Here is an 11,979-nt window from a genome sequence, read left to right on the forward strand (position 1 = left end):
TTGGAAGTGTGTTTGCACAAATTTTCGCCTTTGCTTGTTTTTGATTTGAGTTAGGGTAAATGAATGGGGGAGGGGGAGTGTTTTGATAAATCTACAGAACGCGCAGTATTTCGGAAGTGAACTTCCGAAATGCTGTTTTCGGAAATGAACTTCCGAAGTAAGACAATTTTTTCAAAAAAAAAAGGCGTTTTCGGAGATGCATCTCCGAAAACATCTTTTTCTTGCATTTCGGAAATGCATTTCCGAAATCAGGGGTAGTATGGGATTTTCACCAGAGGTGGACTAGAAGGTAGGGAGGTTGGCAAAGAAATTTTCAAATTAAATACTTGCAAGATCATACATTGAATCAGGTTAGAATTTGCATAAACTAGAAAAATGCATAATAAACACAATCAACTACCAATCTAGCATGCTACTATGCATTAGTTTCACATCAAAATTACCATGATAAAATATGAAATTTTCAGAACAAACTAACAAACTAGGCTTTAATATTTGCAAGTTATAATGTAGTGAAAATTCAATCATGTCGAGAGTAAATACAAAACCACGCAACATATTGGCAGAAACAAATTCCATTAACAAGTTTCTAAGCATGGAATGCAATGATATCATGGTTTTGATAGAATGATGAGATTGAACAAGCTCGAAAGTATTTTGACGTAATACAAAAAAGAAAACAAATTTATTATGGCTATGTAAACCTCCATTCACAATTTTATGATTTAGTGATGGATTGTGAGTTTTAATAAATAATTATAGATTCAACTATGATTATTTATCTTTTGCGACGATAAATAATTTGAAAAGAGTTTATATGAAGTGGCATTTCTTTACAAATTGATTTTGTAGGAATGTGCTAAAAATACAAAATTAAACACCTATACAAAAGGGTGTTCTAAGAACACTTATCTATTAAATAAACACAGCATTACTCTATCAATTCATATAATGTAGTGTATGTATACATATATTCTTAAGCACCATGCTGCATATTTAGAACTCAAAAATGATCTTCCCAGTGGCATGACCATCAATACTCTTTGCCCAACCATCTTCAGCTTTTGTTATTGGATATTTGGAGTCAATAACTGTTCTAAGTTTTCCTTGCTTAACTAAACCAACAAGATATTGAAGATCCTTACCCTTTGGAACCAACAGCAATGGCACAAGTTGTTTTCTGGAGCAGGTAAGTTTCTTAAGAGCAAATGTCATCATAGAACTAAAGGTAGGAGTTATGTCTACAACCTTACCATTCATGCTCAAATTAGGCTCAAAAGTGGACCATGGAACTTCCACTGCACAATGGATCACTGCATCATATTTCTTACCAGAAGGACTCTTTAATGCAGCACCTTCTGGTGTCTTATAATCAATCACCTCATCAGCTCCTAAACTTTTGACTAATTCGATGTTTCGAGCGCCGCAGGTGGCCGTCACATGAGTGTTACCTAGTTTTGCTAACTGAACTGCATAGTGGCCTACACCACCTGATGCAGCAGTGATTAAAATATTTTTCCGCTTACCGCTTCCGTCGACCTTGATTCCTATTGATTGGGAGAGTGCTTGGAGAGCTGTTAGACCTGCAATAGGTAAGCCGGCGCATTCGGATGCTGAGGTTTCTGGTGGTCTTGAAGCTGTGAGACACTCCTTAACAACAGCAAACTCAGCTAGTCCTCCACCAGTCTACCATAATATAAACTCAGCCATGTAAGTGTTGATAGTGAAAACTGTTGAATATATCAAACAAACTGAATAGTATGGTAGCAACTTACAAAGGGGCTGACCAAGCCTACAACTTTGTCACCAGCTTTGAACTTTTTAACACTTTTACCAACCTCCATGACTTCTCCTGCTATATCGGTACCTATATTACAGAAAAGATCAAGATTTATATATCGTGTTCAATGTGTAATATGTAATTGAATAAGAGATTTGGAAAGGAAGTTACAAGGTATATATGGGAACTTGCGAGGCAAAATAGGCCATAGCTTGCGTTTCTGTACTTTCCAATCAACTGGATTTATGCTAGCTGCTTCCAATTTTATCAAAACTTCATTTTTACTAGGACTCGGTATTGGAACTTCAACATGCTGCAATAACTCAAATCAAACTCACATGGTGATAAATTAAAAGAGAAATGAAGAGATAAGAGAATAAGATGAAGTTGAAAAACCTTTAAGGCCGAGGATCCTCCACCATAGGCATTGTACTGAATAGCATGCATGAGACTCCTTTCCATCTCCAAAGAGAGAGAGTGTTGAGAATGTGTTTAGGCTAAGCGTTAGAAGTTAGAAGAAACATAAATAAGAAAGTTGAAACATAGTTAACAAACGTGGGGATAAAAACAAGAAAACTAGTGGCATCGAAGGTTGCATAGGTTTTGCCATAAATTTGTTTTTGTAGAATATGATTTTGTAGATTAGATGCTCATTTTAGCTTCTTACCAAAATTCCACAAATACAACCTCTAGTAAAGTAAAATTAACTGCAGAGTGTAAATTAAAAGAATTGTTGAATTCTTATCTATTTAACTTAAAAAATTGGATAAAATTACTTTTAATATAAAATATTTTAAAAACAATAAAAATTATATTATTAAATAAATAATTAAATATATTAAAATTATATGATATCATAATATTGATTAGATGAAAGGACACTATTCAACATTTTGTGTTGGTAGAAAAATTCTCTCCTTTTTATTTATGCCTTTGTGTTATCGTGAAAGAGAAAGATGCAACAAGAATGGGGTTTTTGGAAATATTAAGCTTTTCTCTTTCCTAAATGTGAATATATGTTTTTTTTTTAATTTAAAAACTTACATTTATTGCACCATGATAATATAGATGATAACTAACTTGTTCTGTATAGTAGTTTAGTTATTAATTGTTAGTTTAGGTAGTTATGATATTATGTAGGCTTACCATCATAACTACCATGCTACTCATGCCTTGTATATATACCTCTTGTACCAACTTTATCAAACTAATGAAGATTAGATTTCATCTCATAACATGGTATCAGGAGCTCTCTCCCGGAGAGAAACTTTCTGATTTTCATTCATCTTCTTCGCAAGCATCTTGAGTGATTCCTTTTTCTCTTTCTTCCTCAAGGTTCTTGATTTCTTTCTCGTTGCCTTTTTCGCAAGCATCGAGTTTCTTTCAGAGTTGCGTGCTCTTGAAGCTATATGCTTTCACCATTAGTTTCTTTCTGAAACGGTGTTATCCTTCGATCCTTTACACCACCTTCCATTGATTCTTGTTCACCATGCCACCTAAATCTCCACCTCCGGCACAAACTGATTCTCCTCTCTATGTTCACCCCAACGATGGTCCTAATTCTGTTACCATTGCATCCAAACTCGATGGTAACAATTATGCGATTTGGAGCCGGGAAATGTGTCGGGCACTTGGCGCAAAGAATAAGCTTGCCATCATTGATGGATCGATGGAGATTCCAGAATATGATGATTTGAATCGCGTTGCACGGGAACGCTGCAATCATCTGGTACACTCTTGGCTAATCAATGTTGTATCTGATTCTATTGCTCAAACTATTATGTTTCATGAAAATTCCATTGACGTATGGAATGATCTTAAAGAAAGATTCTCCAAGATCGATCGTGTTCGTATCGCTCATTTGCGTTTTCAGTTGAATAACATGAAACAAGGTTCTAAAATTGTGCTTGCATATTTCATTGAAATGATGGCTCTTTGGGATGAAATTAATGCCTATCATCCCATACCTTCATGCACTTGCCATCATCCATGTAGATGTGATGCTATGCGTTCTGCAAGACAATACATTCTTGAAGATCAAGTTATTCAGTTTCTTACTGGATTGAATGATCAGTTTTCAATTGTTAAGACTCAGGTTCTGCTTATGGAATGTTTACCTTCCAACAATAAAGTCTATTCATTAGTGGCACAAGAAGAAAGTAATTGTAATTCTACACCTGTTGTGGATGATCCCATCCTTGCTAATGCTTCTGATTCAAAGAGATCCTTTAGTCGTGGTAGAAGTACTAACAATGGTAGAGGGAACTCAAGATATTGTACACATTGCCACAAGTATGGTCACACCATTGAATTTTGCTATCAGAAGCATGGACATCCAAATATCAACAAGCCTCATTCTTCCAGCAGCAACAACATTGAGTCTCAATCCAATACTTCTGAGAGCACTCATCCTGATCATTCATCAGATGAGACTCACCAGTCAGGTATCCCAAGTATCATAACTTGTTCTGTAAGTCATAATAAGGTTATTTGGCTTCTTGATTCTGGAGCAAATGATCACATTTGTGAAGGATAGAAAAACACTTAGAAAGGGGGGGTTTGAATAAGTGTAGCTTTAAAACTTGTAAGATAAAAACAATTTGCACAATGATTTTTATCCTGGTTCGTTGTTAACTAAACTACTCAGTCCACCCCCTTGGAGTGATTTACCTCACCTGAGGATTTAATCCACTAATCACACTTGATTACAATGGTTTTCCACTTAGCCAACTGCTAAGTCTTCTAGAGTATCCTGATCACAACCTGATCACTCTAGGAACAAACTGCTTAGACAACCTCTAAGACTTTTCTAGAGTATTCTGATCTACCTGATCACTCTAGTTCTTACAACTTAATGTAAACAAATTCTAAGAGTATTACAATGCTTCTGAAAAGCTATAATCACAACTGTGATATTTCTCTTAAAGTTTAAGCTTAAATCTCACTAAGATATTACAACAGCAATGTAGTGAGCTTGATGATGAAGTTTGAGAGCTTTTGAATTTGACAACGTTTCAGTATAATGCGCAAGTGTTGTATTGAGCTTCTCATCAGAACTTCATATATATAGATACTTGAGAAGATGACCGTTGGGAGCATTTAATGCTTTGCGTAATCCGTACAGCATTGCATTTAATGTTTCACTCTTTTGTCAACTACCTCGAGCCTTGTTTCCGCTGTGTCTACTGACGTTGCCTTTAATAGCTTCTAACGTTCCTTTTGTCAGTCAGCGTAGCCTGCCAGTCTAGTACTTGCTTCTGATCTGATGTTTGTGTAAACAACGTTTGAATGTCATCAGAGTCAAACAGCTTGGTGCAGAGCATCTTCTTGTCTTCTGACCTTGAAGTGCTTCTGAGCGTGATACCATGAGAACTTCAGTGCTTCTGCTTCTGATCTCAAGTTCTTCTGATGCTTCCATAGACCCATGTTCTGATTCTGCTTGACCATCTTCTGATGTCTTGCCAGACCATGTTCTGATGTTGCATGCTGAACCTTCTGAGTCAGTTGCTTCTTGCGCTAATTTTGTGCATACTCTTTGTATAATTCCTGAAATGGAAATTGCATAGTATTAGAGTACCATATTATCTCATAGAAAATTCATATCCTTGTTATCATCAAAACTAAGAATATTGATCAGAACAAATCTTGGTCTAACAATCTCCCCCTTTTTGATGATGACAAAAACATACATAAATGATATGAATTTGCGATCAGAATATCAGACGGCTAAAGACAATTACACAGCTATAGCACAAGCATATAGACAATGTGTGAATATGTCTCCCCCTGAGATTAACAATCTCCCCCTGAGATAAATAATCTCCCCCTGAAATAAATACTAGAAGAATTTTTTATAAATAAAAGACTTCCCTGAGTATTTCAGTAGAGACGTTCACATATGCTTAGATCTTCAGAACATTCACAGCTTCTGATTCTTGCTTCCATAGGACAACTTCAGAACTCGAATTTCCTAGATCTTCAGAATATTCATAGCTTCTGATTCTTGCTTCCATTGGACAGCTTCAGAGCTTGAATATCTTCTTGAGTCATTACATGCTAGATTGTATCAGAACATTGTTGAATGTACCAGAGCATCATCAGAGCATCTCTACATCCTGAAATGTTACGGAACAAACTAAACGACAAAAGTCAGCATGAATGAATCAGAACATAAAACATGTATCAGAACATATAATTATGTATCAGAGCACACAAACATAAAATGTTTCAGAGCATATTTTGTAACTAAAACATGCATCAGAACATATAAAGAATAAGAATGAAAGTATATTCTATCATCAGAATATCAGAACATTCTTCCTTCTTGCTTCTGATTCTTGAAGCTTTATAGCACTAAACTTGCTTCAATTTCCAAGAGCTTGATTCTTTATAGAACTGCTTTTCCCCATCTGTTTGCTTCTCATGTTGAGCTTTAAAGAGGATCTTCAATTCCAGCAAGACAACACTCAAAGGCATAGAACTTTGCAAGTTCTGTTAGAAATGTGGAGTCATTCTCCCAGCAACTGATAAAGTAAATCAGATCATTTATCACATTTTCTCCCCCTTTTTGTCATAACATCAAAAACATAAAAGATTCAGATGAAGAACACGACAAACACATAAAAGAAAAAGGATAATTTTCATTAAGCACGGAGAAAAGGTTCAGAAGTATAAGAGGAAGGGCAAGAGAAGATGCAAAGAAAAACAGATGCAGCAAAGCAAAAAGAAAATAGTCTAAGACTCAATCTAAGATGACCCTAGCTTCGACATGATCTTGGCCAGCATATCATGAATCCCACTGTTGCTCTCATTCTGCCTTTCCATGAAAGCACGAAACTCAGCGTTGATTGATCTCTGCTCATCCTGGTTCTTCTGAATAACTTCCAAAGTCCTTGCAAGACGGGAAGGTTCATCAGAAGAAGCTTCACAACTTCTTTCCAGAGGGATGGCATTCTGATCCGCAGCTTCCATGATCAGATCATTTGCAGGATTTTCCTCAACAGGAATTGTTTCAGCAACATGATCTTCAGCATCTGCTTCTTCCATAGAAGCATCTCCATACTCTGCAGCAAGAACCTCAGAATCTCCATTCTCAAGTGCCTGAAGAATGGCAGCAAGATTCCTAGGAGCAGAAGGACCTTCAACTTTTGGTGGGTCAACAACTTCTGGAATGACCAAGCTTGGGTCTTTCTCAGAAGGGTTTTCCCTCAGAAATTCAAAGAGAGTCCTGAAATCTCCGAGCAGAACAAGATATTGAGGTCTCCAAACCACAATTTCCCTGCAAGGGTTAGCTTCCATTGTAGCAGCAATTCTTGCTTCTTCCAGCTCATCCACAAACTTCTTCTCCTCAACAGCAACCTTGTTTCTGAGGGGATGATAGTAGATACCATTGTCACCCTCCAGAAGGTAACCAGCATAACCAGGGGCAGCAGCCACTAGTCTCTTTTGTACTCTCATAGCTCCTACTTGAAAATCCTGGCGAAAGCTTCTCCAGAGGTTTCTCGTAGAAACATCATCAAGACCATTGAGGAAAGCATCTCTCAAGAGGTCCAGCCTACTGATCACTTCACTTCTGAACAACTCCAGACAAATGATAGGTTCAGGTCCAGGAGGGTTGAAGGTGAATTTGTAGTCAGGGTAGAGAAGGCAGTAAGGGTTGGATTTTCTGGTAGTTAGGGGATAGGATAAAGAGGATGGAGGTGCAGTGGTTGAGGAAGATGGGATATCTGTGGGAATGATTGAGGATGAAGGGATATCTGTGATTGGAGTAGGTGAAGAAGGAATAATTATAATGGGTGTTGATGAGGATGGCTTGTTAGAAGGAGTTGGAGGAAGAATATTTAGTGGTGTAGGGTTTAAGACAGGAGTAGAAAGAGAAGGTGAGAGAGAATTTTGTATAGTGAAGGTATTTTGTGGTTCAGAAGGAGGTGTAAAAACATGCCTGGAGACAATTACAGAAGGAGCATTTGCAGATCTGGGAGTACGAAAGGAATCTCTAATTTTCTTCTGCTGATATTCTGGAGTGTTCACCTTGTCAGGATCATAGGTGATCCTTAGCTTCCTGGCTTGCTTGGCCTCATCTTCTTGAGCCTTTCTTTTTAGCCTAGCCTGTTGTTTCTTCTGATCCTTCTTCTGACGATCAGATTTTGACAGAAGCACTCTACCACGGATCCACGCAGGATCAACTTCAGATTGTTTCCTAACAGAATCTTCCAAGTGGTGCTTGACAGCCTTGTGAAGTTCTAAATGAAACAAAGTGGCAAAACCTTCAACAGTAAGTCTCCTTGACAGAATATCTGGAAAGCTTGTACCAACAGAAGATATCGTCTGGATGATATCAAGTCTGAACAAATCCACACCGTTGAAGACGGGACCTTGAACAACTCCAAGAAATTGGGACGATCCAAGGGTCCTGATAGAATCCAGTAAATTACTTTCAGTCAGAATGTCAGATATCATTCTGGCGAAAGGAATAGTGTTCCTTGGAATATGAGGATACTTTGCCCTTTCTTCTTCTCTTGACTCAACAATAGAAGTCTTCAGATTCTCAAACAGAATGTGAGAGATGTTGAGTTCTATCTTTTTGCCAATGTAGAAGAGAGTATACTTGTGATCAGGACTGATGTAGGTAGAGGAGGAGAATAGCTTCTTCCTGTGGTGAAGAGAACCCATAATAATCTCAGCCCACACTTGATAAAACGTCCTTAAAGTACCAGTTTTATGAGATTCAGTTCCGAAAGCAAGAGAGATTTGTTGTTCAACCTGATACCAGTTAACCCTTCCAGGATGAGGACCGTTGCAACCTTTTTCGTCATCCAGGTTGTATAGCTTCCTGATGAGCTTTTCTGTAATAACCACTTCATGCCCTAGCACGAAGGAAATGATGGCAGTTGGAGTAACCGTTGCATGTACCCAGAAATCCTTCACCAGTTCAGGATAAATTGGTCCAACCAATCTATCGAGATAGTTTGACCATCCCTGTGCTAATATTCTAGCATCACACAGAAAACCGTTTGCTCTTAGGTTGTTGAAGTCCACAGCAGATTCACAGAGAACTTCCAGTTCGTTAGTGGGAATCATGCATGTTTTCAGAGGAGCATACCCATACTTGCGAAGAAGAATTTGAGTAGAAGAGAGTCTTTCTACTAGGCTTGATGAACTTGATGAGGAATACATGATGATGTTGCTTGGTTTCAGATCACAAACTAGGGTTTGAAAGAAACGAATGCAAAGAGAGAGAGATACACAAATGGAGAGAGAGAGAGAAAAAGATGAAATGAAGATGAAGCGGGTTATTTAAACGATTTGAAAAAGAAAATAAAATAAAGTAAAAAGAAAACTGTTTAAAAGAAATGATTACAAAAAAAATGACATCAATATGCATTTAATGAGAAATGACGTTAGGAGAGATAATGTGACAAAGTGAAATGATTTGCACATTTACCTAGGGCGGCGTCTCCTCAACTGCACGCATGCTTGTCCAAAAATAGTGAACACGTGTTCATTTTCTGGAAAGACTGGTGACAGCTGTTTTGCTTTAAAAGAGCTTCTGAATCAACTTTGATCATGAAACATTAGTAATAACAGAATCGGAACTTCTAATTGATTAGTATCAGAACTTCTTATAGCTGCCTAGTCCTAACACATTTCAGAAAGTATTCATACAAAGATCTTCTCATCTTCTCATTCTAGGCATAAGTCCATACTGATATTCTTCAGAATGTACTTAAACCTATCTTCAGCAAGGGGTTTTGTAAAGATATCAGCCCATTGATGGTCTGTATCCACAAAGTTCAAAGAAAGAACACCCTTCTGAACATAGTCCCTCATAAAATGATGTTTAATCTCAATATGTTTAGCTTCGGAATGTAAGATAGGATTCTTAGATAAACATATAGCAGAAGTATTATCACAGAAAATAGGAATGTTACTCTCATATATCTGATAATCTTCTAGCTGACTCTTCATCCATAGCATTTGTGTGCTACATCCAGCAGCAGCAACATATTCTGCTTCTATAGTTGAGAGAGCTATGGTAGCTTGCTTCTTGCTGTACCAGGAGATCAAATGACTTCCAAGGAATTGACAACTTCCAGAAGTACTCTTTCTTTCAATTCTATCTCCAGCATAGTCAGCATCACAGAATCCTACTAAGTTGTATTCTTTAGATCTTCTGTAGACTAAACCAACGTTAGTAGTACCTTTCAGATACCTCAGAATTCTCTTAACAGCAGTTAAGTGAGATTCTCTAGGATCTGTTTGGAATCTAGCACACAAACAAACACTGAATAGAATGTCAGGTCTAGAAGCAGTTAAGTATAGAAGAGATCCAATCATACCTCTGTACAACTTCTGATCTACCTTCTTACTTACCTCATCCTTACCTAAAACACATGTTGGATGCATAGGAGTTTTGGCTTCTTTGCTTTCAGAAAGATTAAACTTCTTCAGAAGTTCTTTCACATACTTTGTTTGATGAACATAGGTTCCATCAGAAGTTTGATTGATTTGAATCCCAAGGAAATACTTGAGTTCACCCATCATACTCATTTCAAATTCAGCCTGCATAGACTTAGCAAACTCCTTTCCAAGTGAAGCATTAGATGTTCCAAAGATAATATCATCAACATAAATTTGACAAATTAAAATGTCCTTCTTAGACGTTTTACAGAAAAGAGTCGTGTCCACTTGTCCTCTAGTGAAACCATTGTCCAGAAGGAAAGAACTTAATCTTTCATACCAAGCTCTGGGAGCTTGCTTCAATCCATACAATGATTTCTTAAGTTTGAAAACATATTCTGGAGACTTAGAGTCTTCAAAACCAGGAGGTTGATGGACATAGACTTCTTCATCTATATAACCATTTAAGAAGGCGCTCTTAACATCCATCTGATACAGAGTGATGTTATGTTGAGTGGCAAAAGAAATCAATAAGCGAATAGATTCTAACCTGGCCACTGGTGCAAAGGTTTCTGTATAGTCAATCCCTTCTTGCTGACTATATCCCTGAGCCACCAGTCTGGCTTTGTTTCTTACCACTTCTCCCTTTTCGCTAAGCTTGTTTCTGAACACCCACTTAGTACCAATGATGTTGAATCCTTTTGGTCTAGGAACCAAATCCCATACATCATTCCTTGTAAACTGATTTAGTTCTTCTTGCATGGCAATTATCCAGTCTGGATCTTCTAGAGCTTGATCAACAGAAGTTGGCTCGATCAAAGAAACAAGACCTAACTGACATTCTGCATTGTTCTTAAGGAATGCTCTTGTTCTGATGGGATCGTCTTTCTTTCCAAGGATCACATCTTCTGAGTGAGCTAAGGAGAGTCTAGAAGATCTTCTGACTGTTGGCTCTTCAGAAATCCTGAGATTCTCTAAAGATGCAGCAACTTGATCTTCTGATCCATTGCTTCTGAGACTTTCAGCTTCTGGAGCTTTACTTCTTGGTTCTACAGCTTCTGATATGTCAATATCTATATCTGCAAAATTCTCAAACTGCTTTGGTTTTTCAAGACCAAGCTTATCATCAAACCTGATATTGATTGATTCTTCTACAACCAATGTTTCAGTATTGTATACTCTGTAGCCTTTAGAGCGTTCAAAATATCCAAGAAGAAAACATTTTTGTGCCTTAGAATCAAACTTACCAAGATGATCTTTAGTATTCAGAATAAAACACACACATCCAAAAGGATGAAAATATGAAATGTTGGGCTTTCTGTTCTTCCACAATTCATAAGGAGTCTTATTTAGAATAGGTCTTATAGAGATTCTATTCTGAATATAACATGCAGTGTTTATTGCTTTTGCCTAGAAGTGCTTAGCCATATTGGTCTCATTGATCATGGTTCTGGCCATTTCCTGCAGAGTCCTATTCTTTCGCTCTACAACTCCATTTTGCTGTGGAGTTCTAGGGCAAGAGAAATCATGGGCAATACCATTTTCTTTGAAGAATTCCTCAAAGAATCTGTTCTCAAATTCGCCACCATGATCACTTCTGACCTTTATGATTTTGCACTCCTTCTCAGATTGGATCTGAGTGCAGAATTCAAAGAACACTGAATGAGACTCATCCTTGTGTTTTAAGAACTTTACCCATGTCCAGCGGCTATAATCATCTACGATGACTAATCCATATTTCTTCCCTCTGACAGATGCTGTTTTGACTGGTCCAAGCAAATCAATGTGCAGAAGTTCTA

General features: G+C 37.4%; 1 protein-coding gene across 1 annotated transcript; it reads right to left on the reverse strand.

Annotated features, from left to right (window-relative positions):
• Positions 1 to 996: 996 nt before the first annotated feature.
• LOC131636400 (chloroplast envelope quinone oxidoreductase homolog) lies at positions 997 to 2,242 on the reverse strand. Its single transcript, XM_058907004.1, has 4 exons — positions 2,177 to 2,242; positions 1,952 to 2,093; positions 1,776 to 1,867; positions 997 to 1,686 (listed from the first exon to the last, which is right to left on the reverse strand). The coding sequence occupies exons 1-4, from the start codon at positions 2,240 to 2,242 to the stop codon at positions 997 to 999; spliced, it is 990 nt and encodes a 329-aa protein (XP_058762987.1).
• Between the last annotated feature and the right edge of the window lie 9,737 nt (positions 2,243 to 11,979).

The sequence above is a fragment of the Vicia villosa genome, unplaced genomic scaffold (genome assembly GCF_029867415.1).
Source record: "Vicia villosa cultivar HV-30 ecotype Madison, WI unplaced genomic scaffold, Vvil1.0 ctg.001712F_1_1, whole genome shotgun sequence".
Lineage (NCBI taxonomy): Eukaryota > Viridiplantae > Streptophyta > Magnoliopsida > Fabales > Fabaceae > Vicia > Vicia villosa.

What these genes read in the sequence shown, in the direction of transcription:
- LOC131636400 (XM_058907004.1), bottom strand. Translation starts at nt 2,242, where the DNA reads ATGGAAAGGAGTCTCATGCATGCTATTCAGTACAATGCCTATGGTGGA. An exon ending in CAAGTTCCCATATATACCTT is followed by an intron (nt 1,868 to 1,951) that starts GTAACTTCCTTT and finishes TCTGTAATATAG; the next exon opens with GTACCGATATAGCAGGAGAA. An exon ending in TAGGCTTGGTCAGCCCCTTT is followed by an intron (nt 1,687 to 1,775) that starts GTAAGTTGCTAC and finishes ATATTATGGTAG; the next exon opens with ACTGGTGGAGGACTAGCTGA.